The 23,821-nt window shown below is 33.2% G+C and overlaps 1 protein-coding gene and 1 pseudogene across 1 annotated transcript; both read right to left on the reverse strand.

The window, feature by feature from the left end:
• Positions 1–289: 289 nt before the first annotated feature.
• On the reverse strand, positions 290–22,905 carry LOC117692413 (uncharacterized). Its single transcript, XM_066086395.1, has 6 exons — positions 22,592–22,905; positions 6,836–6,865; positions 3,079–4,183; positions 2,777–2,882; positions 2,508–2,693; positions 290–2,101 (listed from the first exon to the last, which is right to left on the reverse strand). The coding sequence occupies exons 1-6, from the start codon at positions 22,618–22,620 to the stop codon at positions 1,446–1,448; spliced, it is 2,112 nt and encodes a 703-aa protein (XP_065942467.1). The 5' UTR covers positions 22,621–22,905; the 3' UTR covers positions 290–1,445.
• LOC117681798 (uncharacterized) lies at positions 13,428–15,492 on the reverse strand (annotated as a pseudogene).
• Positions 22,906–23,821: the final 916 nt, after the last annotated feature.

Here is a 23,821-nt window from a genome sequence, read left to right on the forward strand (position 1 = left end):
ACTGAATTTTTCTGTAGTGACACTATCCCAAAGGAAATTCAAGATTTAAACCTGTTTGTACTACTATATGCAGATGACATGGTTATTTTCTCAGAATCTGTAGATGGTTTACAAAACATGTTAGATATTTTATATGAATACCTACTAAGTGGCATCTTACTGTAAATGTGGCAAAAACTAAAATTGTTGTTTTCAGAAAGGGGGGAAAACTACACACAAATGAACACAAATGAACAATGGACATACAACGAACAGTAACTAGATATTGTCGATAGCTTTATTTACCTTGGTGTCATATTTAAGTATAATTGTAAATTCTTAGAAACTGAAAAAAAGTTAGCTGAACAAGGACAAAAGTGTCTTTATACCATGCTTTCTAGAACAAAATATTTGTATTTGAATAACGAAACAATGTTGGCATTGTTCGAAACATACGTAAAAAACATTTTATGTTATGGTTGTGAAGTCTGGGGATCACACAAGACAAACGATATTGACAAAGTTTTTATGAAGTTTTGTAAGCGTTTATTAGGAGTGAAATCAAATTGTAATAATGCTATGGTTTACATTGAATTGGGATGTCTCCCATTAAGGTGTGTGAGAATTATTAGAACGATTAAGTACTGGTTTAAACTACTTGGAACCACAAACTGTATATTAAAATCCTGTTATGTAAATCTTACCATAGACTGTAAAGCCAAAAGGTCATGCTCCAATTGGGCAGCATTTATTAGATCAGAATTGTATAGTATTGGTCTTGGTGAATTATGAGAACACCAAGAATACCTTGTGTTCCAAAAACATTTTCCAATTATAAAGAAAAGAATAATATATGTTCATTGTCAGGAATTGGATGCAGTTATCAATAACTCTCCAAAATGTTATATTTTTTTACATTTGATAGATAATTTTTGCATGCAGTCTTATTTACTCAAACCTATACCTAAGAAATTTAGAAGATGCATTACAAAGTATAGATTAGAATCTCATTAATTAGCAGTTGAGTCTGGAAGGTATAAAAACATTGCCAGAAATGAAAGAAAATGTATTTTTCACTTAGATTTTGTGAGGTTAAGAACGATGTAGCGACCTTGACCTCTTGTTGCGACCGACACATTGCCCGTTGCTAGATATCACGTACATATTGGTTAAATATAATGTTGAAAATTTCACATTATTTAATGTCATTATTTTCGAATAACTAGTTTACTATTTACCAAGGTAAACACTTTCATGAGTTTTGTTGTTGTTGTTGTTATAAAAAAGTGGATCAGTCATAATCTTGGAACCAATATTTAAACTTGCAGATAAATGATATGAGTATAAACGTTTTGCCAATTTAGTTGGGTGAGGTGAACATAAGGTAAATGTGTGTACATCGTCTTGACATGAAGAGCTTTTAATGTACATGTTTAAAAAAGCAATTAGAGTGAGTGTTTTGTTTGTTACAGATCATAATTACTTTCTTTCTTTATAGAATTTGAAAGTCTTTTCATCTCTACAGCTTCTTTAACTTCATATAACAAGACAGTCCCGTCCATACAAGCCACTACAATCCGTCCTTGCTTATCAACAGATATAGCCACAGGTTTGCTGACATCCTCCATACTGTATTCTCTGTGGCTTATTTGTCTGGGCTTAAAATTGACAAGGTGGATCTTTCTGCCAGCGCTGTTACCAACAAATACCTCACGACTCCCTTCCGGTTTGGTAATGGCACATTTTGATGGTGTAAAAGATTTTTCGTTGCTGACTGCCCAACCAGGACTGTCGGAACCACTTTCCCCCTTTTCCAGTCGCTTCAAACCCATCTCTTTGTCTGAGATTATCAAAAATATCTTGCCGCTTAGAATTTGAGCTGATACATACATAGGTTCTTTGAGAACATTTTGTTCTTTGTATATTTTGACTATTTTCCCTTTGAAGTCTTTACATATCTGATACTCTGTCATTCTATGACTTTGGGGCTCACATACGTACACTTTTCCAGCATACACACACACACCTCGGGGTTGTACACACTCATTCGTAAACCGGGTTAAATGTGTGTATCTGTCGTTCTTCTTCCGCAAGTAAACCATCACTGTGCTTTTGGAATCATCTACCCCAAAATAAAAAAAAAAACAATACCCACACGTAAGTTAGTTCATTATTAGCATAAACGTAGAAAAATTATTAAATTGTCTTTTAATTTCAATACTTTGAAAGGTCTTAACGATACATCTAAAAAAAAAACATATGTAAAAAAATAAAAAAGGAAATGTCTGGCAACTTTGTTCATGGTAACACCGGCACTTTATCTTGCAATTTGATTAAAAACAATCAATTTCTTTAAATTAAACTATATTATGTCTTTAAAAAAAACCCCAAACAAACAAACGTAAATCTATTTGAAAATTGAAATAAATTTGGTTTTTTAACCAAAATAGCATCCAAATGACATAAACAGTAGCAAGCTGTTTAAGATTAAATGATAAAAAGCTTTATATGATAACGTTTTAACTCACCTGTTTTGCCAGGGTCTGTGATGAATAATAATTGTTCCCCATTGTCAGATCGATATGAATCCAAATCGAAAGGACCGTTCAATTTATCAGTTATTGTCCATTTCCGTTGTCCAGAAAGCTCATACCCTGCACACAACCCCGCACTTCGGCTTGTTATCATTATTGTATCATCCAACAAAGTCATTCCTGAAATATTCCAGTTAAGGTAAGGCATCATTTGTATTAATGAAGAAGATGAATTAGTTTACATGATTAACTTTCCTTTTTACCTGTTATTCGGATTTCCGTATCAAACTCACGGAACTTCTCGGTTATTTCCATAGAGGTGTCATTAAGTGGTTTTCTCAGTTGTACTTCTATTTCATCATACGGTAGCTGCAATATTTTGTAGTTAATGAAAACATTGTTTCAAATCCTAAAACTCTAGGAGTATATGTACAGTTTTTTGAACTGCCCATTTCGAATTTCAATTGTTTTATCTACTTTTGATTAGTATTCCATGAATGATTGGTTTTTGACTTAAATCTTAATCTCAAATTGTTTTTTAATATGTTCCAACAAATACACCTACCTCGTTCATGTATATGTTTTCCTCATTTTGTGGTATCACTACAGCCTCTCTTCTTTTTTTTTGGGATCCAACATCGAACATTTCATTTTGATAATCTAGCGCAACTGCTGTATCTATTGAATTGTCTGAGGCTAAACTCTGTCTTTCATCCAAAAGCGATGAATGAGGATTTGAACTGGAAGATCGATCGCTGGAAATTGAGGATTGTGGTCTTTGTTCAATACTTTTCAGCGTTTTACGAAGGTTTTCATGTTGAATAACGAAAAATTTTATAGCCGTGAGCAGTTCAATATCTCCCCCAAATGCAAGTATTTTCTTTATTTCATCACGAAGGTACAGACATTGGAGATAAACATCCTCGACCGAGCCTTTCATGACGTTGAATCTTAGTGCTGCAGATGCAAAACTTGAAAAATGGTCGTCATCATTCTGAGATTTTATTTTCTTCTCACTTTCATTTATAATCTTTAGTTGAAATTCTATATCTGGCAGACTATTTTCGATCTCTCTTTGCAATCCTCTGATTTTGTCTTCTTCAACCTTTGCAGCTTTTGAAACGTCAACAAGACAATGATCACATGGGCAACAGTCAGTACACGCTGGAAGTTTGCATTCGGAACACCAAAATATGATTCTCTTGCCATCATGATATTTACAAATGTTTTCCATATCAATAATTATTTTTTCTTGTCCTCCATTATTTGACAAATACAGTTCATGCTTTTTAGCCCCTGAAACTTTATCATGTAACGATTTGCATCTTTCACAAAGTTGCAATTTACACATAGCACATATAGCTGATGCTACAACAGCAACTCTGTGCTCATCAAAATTACAAGAAGGATTAGATAGCAGCTTAGCAGTGAATTTGCGACATCGAGCGACATCCGCTAATCTTTGTAGAAATGAATTTTCAGGAAATGATTGTGCCTGTCCATTGAAATACTGTTTACAGACTGGACATTTTCCAAACGGGTTTTGTTTGTGTACACATCGTTTATCAATTGTATGACCACACGGGAGATACACAGGGTTAACCAATCTTTTATTACAGCAATGACACATAAGTTCCAAAATTGGTTCTTTTAATATCCCTGTCTTGTTTCTGTAAATACAGAATAAAATATAATTGCATTTAATACACGTAAAGAAATAAAGAAATGCTGACATTTAAATACAAAATCAGTTTATATTTACATCTACCAAGTATTAGTCCCACAATTTTTTACGGAAACTTCTAGCTAATTTATAGCTCTATAGAAACAGCCAGACTGAAATCTACACGGCTCGTTTATCGATTAATCGAAATCTACAGCTGCTGAAACTGACAAGAAAGTGACAGGACTGAAATTGACACTCTGTTTATCGATTAGTCGAAATATACAGCGAACTAAGAAAAATCATGGATTGCACGAAAAAATCATATTGATGTCAGACACAAAGACTCACACGAGATAATTTGGCTGTTTCTTTTATCTAACGTACTTATGTACATTAACAGTTATTTAGTGAATTTTACTTACTTTTACAAATACCGTTAGAAATGCTTACAGCACTGGCGTCGGAAGCAAATTGAAAGTGTATGGGGAGGGGGGGGGGGCTAGACTGATCCTCAGAAATATTGAGAGAAGAAAACTAATTCCAAAAATCATGAAAATCCTAATCCGTGGGGGGGAAGAGACCTATACTTCCAAAACAAAAAATCTTTCCGGCCATAACAATTTCCCCAAATCATGAAAATCCTAATCTGTGGGGGGGGGGGGGGGGGGGGGGGATATACATATAGTTCCAGTTAAAAAATCTTACCTACCAAATTTTATTTTTCAAAAATAACAAAATTCCTATTCCGTGGGGGAGGGGGGGGGGGGGTTTGGGGGTGGGCTAGTATGCCTTTGACTCCAACTTCTCTTTAAACGTATATTACGGAACAATTTTGTTTCCTGCGAAAAAAAAGTGTGTGGGGGTGGGGGTGAATCCTCTATTCTGCTATATGCCTAATGGTTATGTCTAACTTAGCCTAGCCCCCCCCCCCGGTTCCGACGCCTATGTACAGTAACAAACTTCAATCTAAATAATAACAATAAAATTTTAAACTTCAAAATGTTGCTGAAAATATATCAAAATTAACCATCAAAATTAGTTTAACCAACTCGTTATTTTTTTTTTTGTGGTGTGTTTTTTTTATGTAAACAACCAATGATGATTCATACAGCAATCATATTTTTTTTCTTGCTGTTGAAATGAAACATAGTAGAGAGAGAGAGAGAGAGAGAGAGAGAGAGAGAGAGAGAGAGAGAGAGAGAGAGAGAGTCTGCAAAAATAACAAATTAGCCGATCACCCAATGAATAATCAGTATGTTTTTCAAAACCCATTGATAGAATCAAAAAATTAATTTCATGAAAATATTTGCTTATCAACGCTATTTTGTATATTTCAAAAATAGGTAGTGACGACAGGTGTATCAAGTTGATTAAAAGCATAATTAAGAATTTGAAACATTTAACTAGAAATACGCATGCATAGAATCAAGGTTGTTGAATTATGTGAAATAAAAAACTTGGTAGTTGCTAAAAAATAACAAAAAAATGTAGAATGAAATGTGGTGATCACGAATATTTTTTTTTACTTGGCTTTCTTCCTAAACTATAAAACTTAATTAATGAAATGTCAAAACTCGGAAGTTTGAAACATTTATTATGTTTTATAACAAAACCATTAAGTGAATGATTTACGGTGGTCTAGGTCACTGTAAAGGACCATTAAGTTCATTATAAAGGATAAGTATACAAAATGTTAAGGAGGAATAAACACATAAACCTTGTGGCTTGTTATACATGTATGTTTATTAAAAGTTTTCTCTAAAGTAATTCAAATTGTGAAAAAAAAATTTCAAGCACATGCCATATAAATAATTTCTAGATGATTGTGTTTGTCATCGATCTAAATATAGTCAAGGATATCACATTACTAGGGATATATGGAATGAGATTTAAATAAATCATAGATTGACCAGTGGCTTTCATGAATTTTTTATGCAATTACATAATTGCATGTATGAAGTTTAAGCAATTTGAATAAGTTTATTAATATGAAAACCAAAAAGACCCATAGATATATATAAAACATAGATTTTGAGAATCTATTTTTGTTACAAAGAACACTTCTGAAAGCAGAGGTGAATAATTAAAAGAATGGATTCTATTCATCCAGTTGAATTAATAAAGTACAAAGTTAAACGTATAGTCAATCAACATTCCCAAGTTCATTTTGTTATTTAAAACAACTAATATTATTAAAAATTCATGTTAAATATTAAAATCTGATTGGTTTAGACGCAGTTTATATTCCGTTTCATTACCCTCAGCGTTAGCAACACACTTGGCAACGGGTAACACAACGAATTGTTACCGCGTAAAATTCACCTCATTCCTTTATAAAAGCAGCAAAGTTTTGTTTAAAATCAAGACATTCAGTGTTTCAACATTGAATATGAATCTATGTAGTTGTCTATCAATACCTCAGTACAGATATCTCCCAGATCTACCATATACCGTCACTTACACAAATTTCGCCCTCGTGAACACGAAAAACGCATTCATTGATTTGATTTGCACATATTTTATTGTGTAAATTACACACGAGGATTGGAAACAAGTTCTTTTAGATATTTGGTGCAATTAAGAATTGATATTTGTTAATTGTAACGATAAAGTAATTATGATAATCATAGTTATTTTTGATAAATTAGCATCCTACCTTTTCACTGGTGGTTTTTCTTCCGCCATCCTAAAACGTAAGTTAACAGGTAAAGTGTAAGTCACGCGTTAAACTTCCTTGTAAACATAATAAAGCAACGGGTGTGACTTTAAATCGTATTGAAAAGATTGTTATAGATATATAGACCTACTCAAACAAGTTTGTACTACGTATGTTATTACACTTAGTATCAAGTGGTGTTTTGAAACGTTCTGAATTGCTCGTTTTTTTATTATCATCTGTATATCATACCTTTAGTCAGTGTAAAAGTACTTAAAAATTGTACGAATGTTAATATATTGAGTGGCATTCTAAAATAAGATGTCTGTCCGTGCAGATAAATGACTTGAAAGTAGCAAAGACTATACCAATTGATCTTAAAATAGGTCACCCAAGATAACCTCAAATAAATAAAAGGACTATATTTAATATGGTACAAAATCTGCCTATATTTTTTTTAACAATGTTTAGTTAAAACTGAAACAGTGCCTCTATCTTGATCATCCAACTACAAAATCTGACAGGGAATTACATGTATAACCCCAAACGTATTTCACACTTAAACACACAAGCACCAATTACGGCTGTCCAAAATCTCTATAAATGAAAACACTTCATTAATCATATTTTTTGTTTGGTACATACGAGGCAGAATCAACTCAGTAATAAATAGAAGCTATCTTAGGACTACGGTGTGTCCTAAGTACATCTTAGGATACGTCTTAGTCTTAAGTCTGTTTATCGAAGCTCTCCTGAATTTAGGAACCGCCATAACTTGTCCTAACTTTAGGACACCATTTACCTTGTCCTAAGACCACCCTAAGGCTGTAAAATCACATTTTTGGGAATAATGGGAATGTTGTGAAGACTTTTCTTTAGACCGGTAGAATAAAGCAATATTTTCTACAGTTCCAGCATTTCCGACAAACCTGAAATTCCCAATCCGGGAGGAGGGGCGGCATAGTCATTTATTCTATCATTAAGTTCATTTTAACAAAATTATGTGGAGAGAGAGACCCCAAACTCTCACCCCCTTCCCCGTTGCTACATGCCTGCCTTTAAGCAATATTTTTTAACGCAAATACTGTCTCTGTTTGGCGAATGAAAACTATTCACTTACAGTAAAACTCGTTTAGTACGAACACGGATATAGCGAATTCTCGGATATAGCGAAGGTTTTTTTAGTCCCCGGTAAAATTCTTAACAAATGTTTGCAAAATTTTACGGTTATAACGAATTCGGATATAACGAATTTACGGATAAAGCGAACTGATTTTGAGTCCCGTACAAGTTAATAATAACAAAATGTAACACTTTTATAACGAATTTCTTTCAGTTTAAGAAAGTTTGCAATACTATTTAACATAATATTTTGAATATATTTCTTTTCATATAAATTTTTCGACTGAAAATCCGATTATTATAGGTATCAAAGTAACATATTTTTATTTTAAGCCTTAAGTAGTAAAATTACAGTCTAGTGAAAGAAAACATGCATATAGTAAATTCGCTATTTCTATTATAACGAATTCGTTATATGGATATAACGAATTACGGATATAACGAAGTAAATCAATTGGTCCCTAGGACTTCGCTATAACCGAGTTTTACTGTATTTTTTTTATATCTACACTATCTTAGGACGATATACACTACGTGAGGTACATTTTTTGTTTTGATTCTTTGTAAATTTTTCAAATATCCTTGGCTAAAAAGTGAATTTACATTGGCTAATTTTTATCACTTTATTCTGAAAAAAAATAATCTTGAAAAAATTCGTAATGTCGAATTAACTGTATTTATGTATTTTCGAGATATATTATGACTTATTTCTTATTTAATATGTTCGTGTATTGTATATTTTGCAGATTAAAGGGGGAAAGGTTGTGTTTGTACGTGTGTTTATTCTACATGTAACGTTAAATTCTTAAATAAGCGCGTGTTTATGTATTACATGTACTTGAATGACAAGATTATCAAATGTTAATTTACACTCAAAGAATGCACACGTGTTGTTTAAAATCAATTCTATGTAAGAATCAAAGATTTATAAAAGGGTCTGGCCACGCATAGTCACCAATTTTTCTTATATTTCATACATGGACACACCTAGGTTTAAAACGCAAAAAACACTAAAAGTTAGTTGCTAGGGTTAACCGTTGCCATTGTAATTGAGGCAAAAGATGAAAAAATAGCAAAACTTCCCTACTTTGAAGCCATATTAGAAGGTTATGCCGACTAATGTAAACTATCAAAGACATAAAACAGCCTTTGTCCTATCTTCAATTATTAAACTTTTATAGAAAATTGATGGAGAAACCAATACTTTTAAGATGTTACCATGGCAACCTTTACAAATTTTTGAAATAAGTTTTTTGCGGTTTTTTTAAAAGCCGAAATGGGAAACTGTTAAATTTTTACATCCATATCAATATCCATGCTATATATATATATTATTATGAATATTGACATCCGTTGCTATGGCAACAAGGCCAAAAAAAAATAGGAAAAACTGAGAAATTTTGATAAACTTTTATTCCCGATTTTAGAACTTTTTTTGTAATGTTATTGTTGGAACTTGTAAAAGTATATCAAATTTTTCAATTTATACCATAAAAAGCTTTGCTATGCAAAGGGGAAGTGTTGTTGCTATGGAAAAGTAAGTTGCGTAAAAAATCACACAGAAATTCTAACTTAATGAAAAGTCCATAGCAACGGCAGTTATTTTTAGAAAATTTCAGATTTTTTTCAAGTGTCTTTAAAGTTAAGTACATAGTTCATTTTTTCTCACCATTTGATTTTATATATTTATTCATTATAAATGAATGATATCCATTCAAAAATGCCTATAATTTTTTAAAAAATTCTTTTTTTAAGATTATTACCATAGCAACGGTTCTCATTTTCATATTATAATTCTTAATTGCACAATCATAATAATGTTAACCAAAAAATACAAGATTTGCACTTTTTATTCAAATTAAATGAAGAAAACAGATTTTAAAATTTCTGTTTAGTAACCATGGAAACGCTCTAAAAATATGCGTTTCTCCACGAATTATTTTCTTTCCTTTGAAAAATGACAACTATTTTTAATAAAATATTCTACCCTGGAAACCCAAAGTTCTGCACATTACTCACAATATGTTCTTAAATATGCATTAAAATGCCATTTTTACACCTTTACCCTCGGTTACCATGGCAACGGGACAGCATAGCAACAAACAAATGGTATTAGGCTTTTTTGCTCACCAAAGTCTATCAAATTGTCAAGAATGAAGAAAATCCGTGACAATGCGTGGCCACCGAATTTTGATTCTTACATAGAATTGGTCTTAAATTATTTGCTTTGTAAGCTAATTCTGTCCTGATACATATTTTCTTTTATAAAAGGCAGTCATTTGGATTTCGGGGGGTGGGGGTGCTTTATTTTTTGTTTATTATTATTATTATTATTTTTGGTTTTGTTTTGTTTTTTTAAACTAAATTGTTATTTGAAACTGATATAATTATATTTAAGTATTTGTAAATTTTTAACTAGATGCTGTCATTAGACAGTAATACCCGCACCAAGTGTTTGCCCCTAAATAACACTGTTTTGTACCTGTTTGATTAAACATGAAGGCCACATGCAAGCTCCGGTAATACATTTAAAAATTATAATTTTCATAACTGAAGAATGAAATCCCTTCCCATATAATAATATCACATGAGCAGCACTTTATGTGCAATTAGGGGTTGAACTGTTTGCAGTGAATTTTCAGTTAATCAATAATCTTAACATTTCATATCATAGAAAGTATAATGGTCTATATAATTATTACAAACAAAATTAAAAATTAAATTATGTCCCCTCCCCGTGGCGATTGCCGGCTTTAGATTTGCTTCTGTGGGCCTACATGTACATCATCGTGTGCACATAATTAGAGAAGGGGTGGGAGTGAGGGGTCCAGACCCCCTCTCCCCATGAAAATTAATTTATATCAATAGTAAACTTACCAAAAATACACCTTGGACCCCAATTCTCTTACAGACATGTAAACGCTCTAACCCATTGCACTTCAATGTTAGGTAACATTATTTTGGGGGTAAATATTATATTTATACTTTATTGTTTATTTCAATAGGAAGTATACATCACAATATGCAGGTGTCCTTTACCATCATAAAGCTCTTATTTACCTAAAAAAAATAGTGCAAGGGGTTTTGAAGAATAGGTTATAAAAATACATGCATGTTACAAATAACTGATCTTTGTCTGAAGTTACGTACACAACACAGGTCTGCAGGTCCCATTAGCGGGTACTAGTTTTACCCAGCTCTTCGATTAGATTGGTTTCACGTGGTGTATACATACATATATGTGTTTCCCATATGCAGAAAAGGATTAGTTAACATGCATAAACATTTCTTTTGTGATGATCAGCTAAAGGAATTCATAATTGTGCTTTAATTGGATTATCATTATGATGTTGACCGATATAGGTAAGCATAATACATGTAGTAGCACAATATAATGAGACACCAGCATACATAAGCATTACTTTCACTTTCTAGATAAGTGATCCCCCTTTGACAGCATACTGTATCATCATCTTTTAATATTTAAATAAGCTTATCATCGTTACCTATCCTATCGCAATTGTAAAGTTTCTGTCATTTTCATTGCAAAAGTTATTTTTTCATTTTTCAGACATACACTATTGAGTTGACCCCATATTGATCCTGTATATAACAATTTTGCATTAAATTTGTGTATTACATGTAAGTAAGTGTAGAGACTTATCATGTTTATATGAGTAATAATAGGAAGGAAGGAATTACTGTATTTCTTTCTTAATGTATTATAATGCATCAAATACAATGTAGACCATGACCTTATGTGACTGTTCTGACTCCATGAAGCAGGAAAATACAAAATATCTTCTGTCATTATGATGCATCAAATGGTGTAAAGTACATGACCCCCAGGTGTTGTCTTTAACCCCCCCCCCCCCTTATGAAATAGGAAATGATGATACACTGTATATTTTGTTAACTTCTGAGATCCTCATCCTACACCATATAATTTATTCTTGCTCTTTGTGTCATTGCTCATCAAATTGTATATAGGTTATACCCCCTTGGAGACACCCTGACATTCTAGAACTAGAAATAATGAAGTATTTTATCTTATTCTTATGTAGTGTTTGATCCATGTGGGTAATTCCTAGCCTAATTATGACACTACTTTGTTTAGGAGACTTTACAATTGCCCCAAATAGGCGAATACACATGCATATAACATTTTGTCTATAAATCTTAAAAATTGAATTAAGCAATTTCCAAAATGTTAGTGTGCATTAGGAGAGAAAAAGCAATCAAGAAATGATTTAAAATTTGCTACTGTACCCATGTAAGAATGTAAAAAGACTGAATCTTTAGAACCAGGTTTGATTGGGGGGTGAGGGGAATGGATGTGGAGTATAAACATTTATAATCCGATTTGAATCATTTATTGTTATTAATTTTAACTTGTCAATGAATATTAGTTATTGATACCAAAGTGGAAATATGACTTCTGATCATATCTCAATAGATCATTTATCAGTATTGCAAGGTGTAATGTAATTTTTTTTAAGAATAACATTTTTACCAGTTTAAAAAACTTTTTAGACCTTAAATTATATTTTGATTTTAATAGATCTTTCAACAATTAAGGGAGGGGGGGGGGGGGGAGAACAGTTTATATTTGAGTTTGTTTGGGGGTGAGGGTTAAAAGTCATATATTTGACAATCTTTTTATGTAATTTAAAATAAGACTAAGCCATACTACAGTCATGAACATGAACAGTATAAACAAAACACAAACTAATACATGTATATATACATAGAAAGTATTACAAAACATAGATGATTGATCTATATCTGGGTTTTTAAATTGAATCATATATCATGTACATATATTATTGTTTCTTTGTTCAAGGCATTTCAGATGGTATGTAGGTCATGATCCCAAGTGCTTTTCCTGAAATTATCAAATAGCATAAAAACCATTCAGATCCCCACCTTAATCCAAAGATAGTATTCCTCCTTATGTCATGGCCCATCAGATCATTATGGCATGTTAATAATGACTCAAAGGGGTCATCCTGACCCCCTTAGAATCAGAAATTGTCAATTATCTTTAAATTATTGATGGTTGATGATCCTATCTCTATTTAATCTTTATGAAATGAAATTTGGAGACTTATTGTTTTTGTACTGTTCTTATTACATGTATTATTATTTTTCGTCTTCTTCTTTTTCCTCTTTCCCGCTCTGAACTTGTTTCTTAGAAATGGCTGAACAGAATTGTGTAGGATACGATAGGCTTGTATATCTAGTTGTGCACCCTGGTTTGATTTTTCTCATTTTGGGTAAGACAACCACTTTTCTGGGGGGGGGGGGGTCAAAATGGTGTGGGGTCTAACATTGAACCTTGTAGGAAGAATCGAAGTTATTGTACAGGTAGCTGTACAAAAAAAAGAAAAAAAAAAGAAACGAATTTTTAAAAATTAAGAGAATGTACAATTTCTCAGACTTTTTGAAAATTGAAAGAAATATTACAGTTTTGGAAATACTGTCCATTTTTGCAATTATTTATGTCAGAACCAAAGAAGCGTAATGTTTTCGTTGGATGACACGGCAGGTCGGCAGCTTTTCTCTAAGGATTTTGCCACCCCAGGAATAGGTTCCAATACTGCAGACACCTTCTTAAGAATATCGTCGCACGGTTGTTTGTATTTTCTTACTGCCTTTTCTGAGAGATGACCCGTCCTCCTCATTATCTCTTGTTGATCCACCCCTGCCATGTATAATTGTATTACGCAGGTGCGTTTACCGGAGTGGTTACTGTAATTTCCCACCAATCCAGCCTTTTTGCAGATCACTTTCATCATTGATTTCAGTTTGTTCACACCGACGAGTTGGTTTCCATATTTTGGCGGGCTTCCTTGCAACGGGCGTCGATAGAATGACCCCCATTATCCAGACCATCCAAATACATTTTATAGTAGTCCGCGATACAACGCTCACCTAAGATTGAAGAAAAAACAAAATTCTTTGAAACATAATCAAAATAAGTAACATGTAATATCGATAAATGAGTTGATAGTTAATCAGATCTTTACACAATCTTTCAACACGTGCAGATAAACAAACCCCCCGGGGTTGGTGTCCCATACTAGATAATTGTTTTTGTGTGTGTGTGTGGGGGGGGGGGGGGAGGGGGGTCGATGCCTTCTCTTTGCAACTTCTACTGTCAATTTTAAAATTTAAAATTCTCTAGGGGGTAGAGGGTGGGGTCAAAACAAAAATAGGGCATTCACCACTAAACAACTATTTTACAATTTATATGTGAGTCATTGATTTACTTAGAAAACGTTAAATGGATTATCTTTAATGTTAACTTACCAGCTGAACTGTGATGTCGTATGCGCTTATTTGTGAGCTGCATTTGCGCCAAACCGCCCTTGTACGTCTTGCTGGCACGCCCGATGAATTCTACATATTTTCCGGAGTTGTCAGTCCCAAAAACAAACTGACTACACTCAAGTTCGTGGTGTTCGTCTTGCCACGTAAACCAAAGAGTTTGCAGTTGTAATAGAACATGGTATGCTGAAGAGTTTCCGAATCTTTATCGCCGAATATTCCTTTGTTCCACATGCTTTCTTCATCCTGCGGCATGATAGACTCCGCTTGTTTTATCGATGTTCCAAAACCGCGCTTCAAGAGGTCTTTCATCTTGCTATCGAGAATTTTCCGGAACTCACTAAATCTACAGTCATTGTTGTCCATGATGTTTTTGTCAAAGATGTTTTTATCCACAGGTAATAAGGTATAGGGATCGAGGTGGGTATTCGACGCCGTCTTTCCTACGGGTTTCCATGATGAACCGTCCAAGGTAAAAGTTCAGCTGCTCTGCAGTCATCACGTGCAAAAACGGAATTTTAGCATCAGAATTGCGAAGTCGCTGGTTTCGCCATTCTTCAAAGACCCTCAAAGCCCATGTAGTATTTTTTTTGGTGTTTGCATTTTCAGTTCATGCGATTAGCTTGGAAATGTCCTCATCCGTCGCAGGTTCTCCGAAACGGGTATCGTCATTCTCATTGGGTTCCAATTTTGGAGCTGGTAGTTTCGTGGCAGAATCCGTCGTTTCTGGGCAAGCATTATGATAATCCATTTCATATGAACCGAACTCAGCACCCCCTTTTGTGTTTGTATTCACATCACCATCGAGGCTTAATATTTGGCACAAACCTTCGGAAATATCATGTTCCTGCTCTATTTGTTCACAAACTTGTGATAGTTGAATGTCTTCATCTGTTATAATATCCCCGCATAAAAAGTCGAGATCGCCCAGGTTTATCGTCAACAAGCTCTGTTGATCCTCCATGTCCATCTTCGTCCCGTTTTAGGCTAATAATGACTCAAATTGATCGGGATTTGATGCAGTTATCTGCCGAAAATGATACATTTGGTAACATTTTAGTCACGGAATATTCCGAAGGTATTCGGCTACAATGAATTAACTAGATGCTGAGGCAAGAAAATTCACCGGAATCAAACGAATGTTGTCGATCATTTTGCCGGCAATGTTACGGATATTTTTTTTCGCGGGCATATAATTCAAAAGATTTGATTGGTACAGGCCAGTTAAAGTACATTTCATTTACATTTCATCTCTTAAATCATGGATACCCAAGAGGGCGGAGACTCGTTTGCTGCGCAAACTCGTCACCGTCCTCTTGGGTATCCATGATATACTCGATATAATGTACTTTAACTATAACATATTCTTGTTTCTGATGTCAAGGGGCATGTAGGTTCAGGGCCCTGTGGGTGGTCCTGCCCCCCTCGAACAGCAAGTCCCTTAATATCTTCAAAACAGTTGAGATCCCCACCCTTAAACCATATATATTCTTGGTCCTTGTGTCAAGGGGCATATACGGTATGTAGGTCATGGGCCCCGGGGATGGTCGTGGCCCCCCTCGAACAGGAAGTGCAGGAATATCTCGAAAATGGTTGAGATCCCCACCCCTTAGCCATATATATATTCTTAAAGGGTATCAAACAGTATGAAGGTAATGGGCCTCAGGGTTAAATTTTATTTTTCAAAACCGTAATGCACATCTATAGAACAGTTCCTATCATATCCCAAGACAACATGTGTCTATCCATTAAATCATAAGACGAGTTCTAGGATCTATGTTCATTTTGGTGGGATAAACGTCAATTTTCTGCTACTATTTGACTCCCTGGATGAAATTTAAATTTTTGAAACCTTACTCTAGAACAGTCCCTATCATATCCCATTTTGAAACCAGTTTTTTTTACAACGTCATTTTTCAGCCTTCAAATAACCCCCCAAGACTAAATTGAAAATTCCGAAACCTTATTGCGCATCTATAGGATACCCTAAAACATATTCCAAGAGATGATTTGTCTACTGTTGAAAATGTAGGAGGAGTTCGGGGAAGAAGGTTTTTTGTGAAAAAAAACCCCGTCATTTTTTACCAATTATTTGACCCCCAGGACTACCAGAGAATTTTTGAAACCTTTTTACAAAACAACATGACACCCCAAATCAAAGTCCAAGAGTTCAGGTTGCTGGTTAATAAGATGTAAGAGCAGTCTGAGAAAGTAAAACGTGACGGACGGACGGACCGAACAGGGTAACAACAATATACCCGAACTTTCTTTAGAAAGTGCGGGTATAAAAATGTATATTACATTAAAATTACTGGTTTTAGGCATATTGTGTAAACTACCGACACGTACACTTTTCTCTGACAAACTGTTTAATGATTTATCACCACAAAAGTCTCTCAAAATCGATCTGTATGAATAAATATGAAAATTAAAAAACAGTTGTGGAAGGTTAGGATATCCTAACTTAAGATGTTCCTAAGTTACCGTCGAGCTACATCTTAAGACGTGTTCTATGTTGATCTTAGGATGTAACGTCCTAACTGTTTCCAAAGTCATATCTTAGGAACACACATAGGTCATATCTAGGGAAAGTTTCGTCAACATGCCTGCTGGTATTTCCATTTCAGTGAATAACTTCTATCAATATTGCAAAATATACGTTTGAAATGATATAATATTGCAAATCCCATCATATTTTCAAAAAATAAATAGCTTAATCAGGAGAAGTGTAAAAAAAACCATAAAAAGAGTGCAGAAATAACACTAGATTTGAAAAAAAAATAATATCGAACTTTTTATAAATACAGCGCAGTTTGTCTAAATGTTTCCTGGTTGTGTATTTGACAAAATAAAACATGAACTTCAGTGATGTTTTTTATTTTGAAATAAAGCTTTTCAGATAAAATTCATACAAAATTTGTTAAAATTACAAAAATTAAAACGTTTTCTACACATTTGCACAACCGAATTCTTTACTATTGATTAACAAATATCCAACTGGTTCGATATTGTATGTTTAAAAAAAATCATATCAAAAATTTGCGTACATGAACATATAGTATGAAATACGGTATTTTTGTTAAATAATTTTCTCAGAGCAAGCACGTAGGATTGGGGTGGCCAAGAGGCCTGCCCCCCCCCCCGCTACTTTTTTTGCGCCGAAGAATTTTTGTTAAATTAAAGAATTAAAGAAACAGTTCAAAGTATACTCGCCCCCCCCCCCCCCCCCCCACATGGATTAGGATTTACAGGATTTTGGAAAGTAACTTTTTCTTTGCTTGTCAAGATTTTTTGGATGACCCTCCCCCTTTCAAAAACGATGCTTCGTGCCTGCAGAGTGCATTATTTATATTATTGTTCTATGAAAAACCTTCCGTGCGAAGAGTTCGATCTCGATAGGACTTACCTGTTTATTATATTTGATTAATTCATGAACATTGTTTAATAATGAAGTAAAAATCATTCTTTGCTAAATCTAAAAAATATATTTAGACTTATTTTAAAAAAGGATCGTGTGCGTTTTGAATTTATACGTCAGGAATAAACAACTTCAATAAATTATTAAAGTAAAAAACATTTTACATTTTAGACTGGATAGTGTCAATCACTTTCAATTAAGCGTGGTCGGGTTTTTTTCTTTAATTTTTTAAAATTTCTTTTAAAACCAAACCAAAAAAAAATGCAATGTTTAAGATCATAGTCGTTAGTGTAGTCATTAATGAGTGGGTGATTCAGGGTTAAAAAACTTCTAAATTTGCAAGTCATCAACAAGACAATTTCAAACTTCCTGCTAAAACGATTGTACAAAATAAAATTGTTCATTTCATCATAATATCATTTTACCAAGTCTAATTATAAACAGGAGGTTTGTGAGTTAGCATTTGGAAAACAATCATTTCTATATTTATATCGATACATTATCATAGAAAACTCACTCGTTTTATTTCCGGGCAGAAACTTTTATTTGGTATGACAAATACGACATATCTGTAATTAAGCTATGTACGAAGTCCTCGATTTCCTTGACTAATAACCGTCCTATAACAAGCATGAAAAAACCCATTATGAAATATCTTATTAGTCATGACTCATGTGACAATATGTTACACATGTAATCAAGAAATAAAGCGATTCATATGAATATGATTAAGGGAGAAGTGTATGATGTAAATTCAGATGTACTGTATAAGATTTAATATAATGTATATTTTGTTATATTGTTATATATATTGTTATATACATGTTTAATTATCAAATATTAACGCATATGTAAATAAAACACGTCTGGGTTGTCTACTTCACTTGGATATTTGTTTAGGTAAACAAATCAACCAAGTTCATAGCTTATAAAGATGGAACCATTATAATTTTCTTAAACTTCTAGTAATTTTTATTTTTTGAGAGTACGATCATTTGAAATTAAAAGCATAACCATGTGTTTATTGAACATATACATAGCATATAAGCTGGTGTAATTGATACGTTAAAAACTCATACAGAACTGAAATATGTTGTAGTTATACGTTCATTCAGGGACAGATATTCTCAAATGTAAAATCTAAAATCAGTATTAGTCACCGGAAAAATAAGTATAAAATATGATCAGGTAATTCTCCCGATTAAGACAAAGAGCACACGGAAGGTGCTCACTCTTCCATGGTACGGTATCGAGGTTATAAACACTTTTTCATACTCATACTCTACTACGGTTGAGTACAAAACGGCGATTTTCTGAGTAAGATATGGAACTTTCTCAAAGTCGTACTAAAAACATATAATCGAATAAAATGTAGTGCAAGCATATTATAATGCTCCACACTGTAACATTGTTGTGTTTTACAGTATAATCAAAGAATAATTTCGTGTAAATAAATTAAAAAGGAAAGTGTTTACTATTTTATCAATTGAATTCATGTTTCTATATTCATGACGTGAATTTATGAGTACGTAAGAACTGCAAGCAAATTATCAAAATAACTTTTGGATATTTCGCTTGCCTTCATTGGTTAATGTACATATATTAATGTACGCACAGAAAACCTCTCTTGTAATAGCCTGACTTTGTAAGAAGTCAGTATTTACCTTTACTATCCATTATTTAAAATCACAAAATCAACGTATCTCTATTGATTGGCTTGCAGGGTCCCATCTTTGAATTCAGTGAGGATATAATAGTGCAGGTTATAGTTCTAAACATTACAAGGGATGAGGGCATACAAAAGCAAAACACTTTTATTTCTTCTTAATCATTTACAAGTATGCTAACCTTGGAAAGCGGTGAGTATTTCAAGGAGGAGTTTCTGGGGGAGGGGTAAGTTGGCAAACCACTTTCTGTATTACAACTATATAAATTTTTCAATTTCATAAATATTTTTTATAGTTCTCGCAGAGCAGCTATCATTTGCTTTTGAAATTCCCTTTTTCTCCTCAGTGTCAATAATGCTTTGATATATTATGATTTAAAATAATTTTCCACGACGCTCATTTCATTTTGGTGAAATATCTAAACTGTTAAAAATATAAACTGGAACAAAAAAAGACTAATAAGGAATTAACATGAAGTAAACAAAAGAAGCTAAGCATGTTAGAGGACATAAGATGTAAACTTAAATAAATGTTGCAATATTTTTAACTAACACGGTTTATGTTAATTTTTCTGCATTGATCGATAACTTTATAACCTGCATGATCATTAAAGAAAGCATTGTCTTATTTATATTTATATCTTCTTTTCACAAAGTAATAAATTGATTGTAAATTTAAAATTACGGTTATTATACACCAGTACATTAGATAAAGAAACAGCCAAATGGTTTACTATGAGAATTTAAGTCTGACATCATCATGATTAATTCGTGCAGTCCGTGATTTTTCTTAGGGCGCTGTGAGAGAGAGAATTCCACAGACATTGTTACTTCTTTCCTATAAACATCTACGCCCTAGCATTGTTCTTTTTAAAATATTTTTAAGTACGATTATGAAAAAAGTTTTATAACCTCGGGGCCTGAATCTATAGTGTTTGAATTATAATTCAGAGGCAACAAAGACTATAAATTATTATTTTAACAATTATTTTGTTAAAAACCATTCTGATTCCACACATAAGTACTCTGAAGTTAACATTAAACATATGCTTGAATTTCTGATATTGATAGACATGTTGTCTATCGATATCAGAAATTCAAGCATATGTGTAGTTTTTGGAATTCAAGTCATAGAAGCAGATTTCTAAAACATTTGTTTAAATTTCTGAATCAATTAATTAACAATAGGAAGGCACAGTGGTGTACTGGAATTGTGCTGGAGTGGGGTCTCAATTGAGAATTGTGAATCTAGAGTGAGCTTCACAGCTCATTGACTGTGCCTTTAATGTATCTCCTGTAATTTCAATTTCGAAGAACCATTGGTACTGCCCTGCAGCAATCATATCTTCTCGGGCCTTTCCGCCAAGCTCGGAAAACATATCGGAGGTTGTTTTCCGACCTTGAAGAAATTTTAAGATAAAGCTAGTTATTTATTATAATATTTAAAACAACTTTGCATTATAAGACCTAAGCTACTGTTACTTTTTTACATTTACAATAAGACACAAAACTTCATGTGAAAATTATGAAACGAAATTCAAATGGTACAGTTTATCTACAGTAGTACAGTAATCCCAGAATCACCTACAATGGAGTCGAGCATTCGTACTCAAGTGAAAAGGACTAACGTAGTTGCTAGCGCTTGAGCGCTAGCAATTAACAATTGTTATTTCATACGACTCGATATATCCCAGTGAACTTGAATTAAAAAATACCACAGAGTCTGCGTCATCTGTTTCATATTTGGATATTTTACTGGAATCGGACATTGATGGTAACCCAACAACAAAACTTTATGATAAAGGCGATGATTTCAATTTTTCTATCGTCAACTTTCCTTACTTATGTAGCAATATACCTTCATCACCTGCATATGGTGTTTTTGTCTCTCAGTTAATTCGATACACACGGTTATGCTCTTCGTATGAACAGTTTCTAAGGCGAGGCAAGCTACTGACAAACAAGTTGATAAAACAGGACTATCAACAGTCTCGTTTGAAGTCATCTTTTCGTAAGTTCTATGGTCGATACAACGACCTTGTCAGCAAATACAATCTTCCACTGGGTCGCATGCTGACTGACGTTTTTAAAACTAATTTTTTCCTCAGACGTAAAAAATCAGAATACTTTAAAACTTTTATAACCTCGGATTTTAAAGTCGTACTTAGTGGAGCACATATTCGGAGGAAGTAGTACGAGTTTGAGTATGAGTATGAATTTTTTTTTTAAAACCTCGGTGACTGATCCTACCTGTAATTTTTGTAGAGGTTCGTGTTTGCAATGCTCATGTTTTGTATATTTCCTTTGAACATCTGATTTTGAATACTGTTAGTTATAAATAATTATATTTAACAGCCGTTTTATTAAAATAATGATTAATAAGCATTTGTGCCCAGAAATACATAACTTTGTTATACAAGCTGAAATACTATTTATGCACGAAATATGCTCGCAAATGTAATATCCCTAGAGTTGTCGTTCCTGCCCCGAAAGCTACAAATTCTAGACATAGGTACTCGGCCATTTCCACTGTCGAAAACAAACTTTTTGCCAGCGGAAATGGCCAAGTGGTTACGATTGATAAGAAACGCGAAAACCAAAGTAAAATTATGCCGTCAAATAGCGTGACAGGCTTTATATTTAGCGTTTTAAAACAATTCATTTAATAGATTTTGGACATTTTTATTTTAACTTGACTTTGATCCATTACCTACACAAGGTAACCATCGCCGCCATCTTAGAGTTATCTAAACGATGCATTACACCTGCCATTTATAAAACCCACCCCATACATCGGCATTTACCGATGTGCGACTAGATGTGCGACGAAAGGCTAGAGGGAGAGGAACGAAAGGTGTTATATTTATGTACATAAGGTTTCCCTGCATCGTGTGTTTGTGTCTAAATTTCATGATAATATAAACTTTGTGTAATGAAAGTTATAATTGACCGTATATATCATCTACTTTCACCTGTTTAACGTGTTTGTAGATCGAATTCAAAACTAATGCCTTTTGAATATGCATATCACTGCTAAATACCCGACCTGTGACGCGTAACAATGTCAACTTCCGTACAACAAATATTCTGTGAGAAGATTGAAAACTCTGATTGAAGTCGAAAGTTCCGTTCAAAAAAGGTCGATGAATTAACATTTTTAAGACAATTATACTAAGTAAGCTTTACAATATTTTGATAAAACAAATCTCAAATATCCTACCTTCTCAAATTGGATATTCCTTCCGCCATGTCAAAACGTAAGTAAACAGGAGAAATGTCTAATAAAACTTAGATACAATTTCGAATCAAAGTGTCGTTAAGTACAAACCTTCATATGACACTATCATTTTTATCGAAGCATGGATGCAGTGATTCTGTAAGATTTGTCAGTGTTAACTTTGGAAAATTCATCCAGCTTGCGTGTTATATTTCCTTGGACATCATTGAAGTAGTTCGCTATGTATTTGTTGCATGTACTTAATCGTGTGTCCTATTTAAAGGGACACGGTAGCAATTTGTGCTGAATACTTTGTATTTTATTGTTAACAATTGACGGGGGTGTGCACCAATGTTGTATATTTAAGAATCAAAATGTAACAATTTCCTCATTTCATATTTATTAAATTTAAGATAATTCTTAATTTGTTTGATGCTTGTAATTAAAAACCAGCATAATTGAATACGATGAATCAATTAAATGAGCAATTAAATTTTGGGTGCATGGATGAAAAAGTGTGTTCTAACTGTATGCAAAAACAAATGTTACATTTTCAAAAGTTTGTTCATGTCTAACAAATGAAAGATATTCAGAATCTTTACATGCTCTGGCAAATACATACTCATATGACCTTGAACATTAAAAAAATCATTAATCTTTATAGATATCCCTGTAACTTTTCATTTTATTTTAAATGAAATATCATTTAATATTTATTTGTTTGATAAGATATTGGCGCTTTCGCTTGGTCGAAAAATTTATTTGATACCTGCAGTAATAAAATTTTGCCAGATCTACTTTTCTCATCTGTTCAGATTTAACACTATTTATAGAACGGGAATTTTCAAAACAAAGGCTGTCAACAAAATTGAAAATTGTGTCTGTTTTATTGTCAGCATATAAAAATACAACTTTATCAATATAAAACTTTAAAGTTTAGCCTTCAAAAATATACAAAACACATCATTTAATTCACGAAATAGAAAATAAAGCGTCTTCTCACAATTTTGTTGCGTCTATTTGAGATCGACAATCAACATTTACGGCGATGATGGCTGTTGCTTTTCCAGGAATAATTATAACGAACATATAGGCCTATACACTTTCACGGTAAAACTGCTGTTTAAAAATGATTATAATGTCATCAAATTTTTTATAAAAAACCCCAACAAGATGAATCGCTACATCGTCGCAACATATCTGGTATCCGTTTGAAACGCCAATTCATTCTGA

The sequence above is a fragment of the Magallana gigas genome, chromosome 5 (assembly GCF_963853765.1).
Source record: "Magallana gigas chromosome 5, xbMagGiga1.1, whole genome shotgun sequence".
NCBI lineage: Eukaryota > Metazoa > Mollusca > Bivalvia > Ostreida > Ostreidae > Magallana > Magallana gigas.

Coding starts and splice junctions, on each gene's coding strand:
- LOC117692413 (XM_066086395.1), bottom strand. CDS start 22,620: ATGGCGGAAGGAATATCCAATTTGAGAAG. Junction 6,866..22,591: donor GGAATATCCAATTTGAGAAG/GTAGGATATTTG, acceptor CTTACGTTTTAG/GATGGCGGAAGAAAAACCAC. Junction 2,694..2,776: donor TACGGAAATCCGAATAACAG/GTAAAAAGGAAA, acceptor GGAATATTTCAG/GAATGACTTTGTTGGATGAT.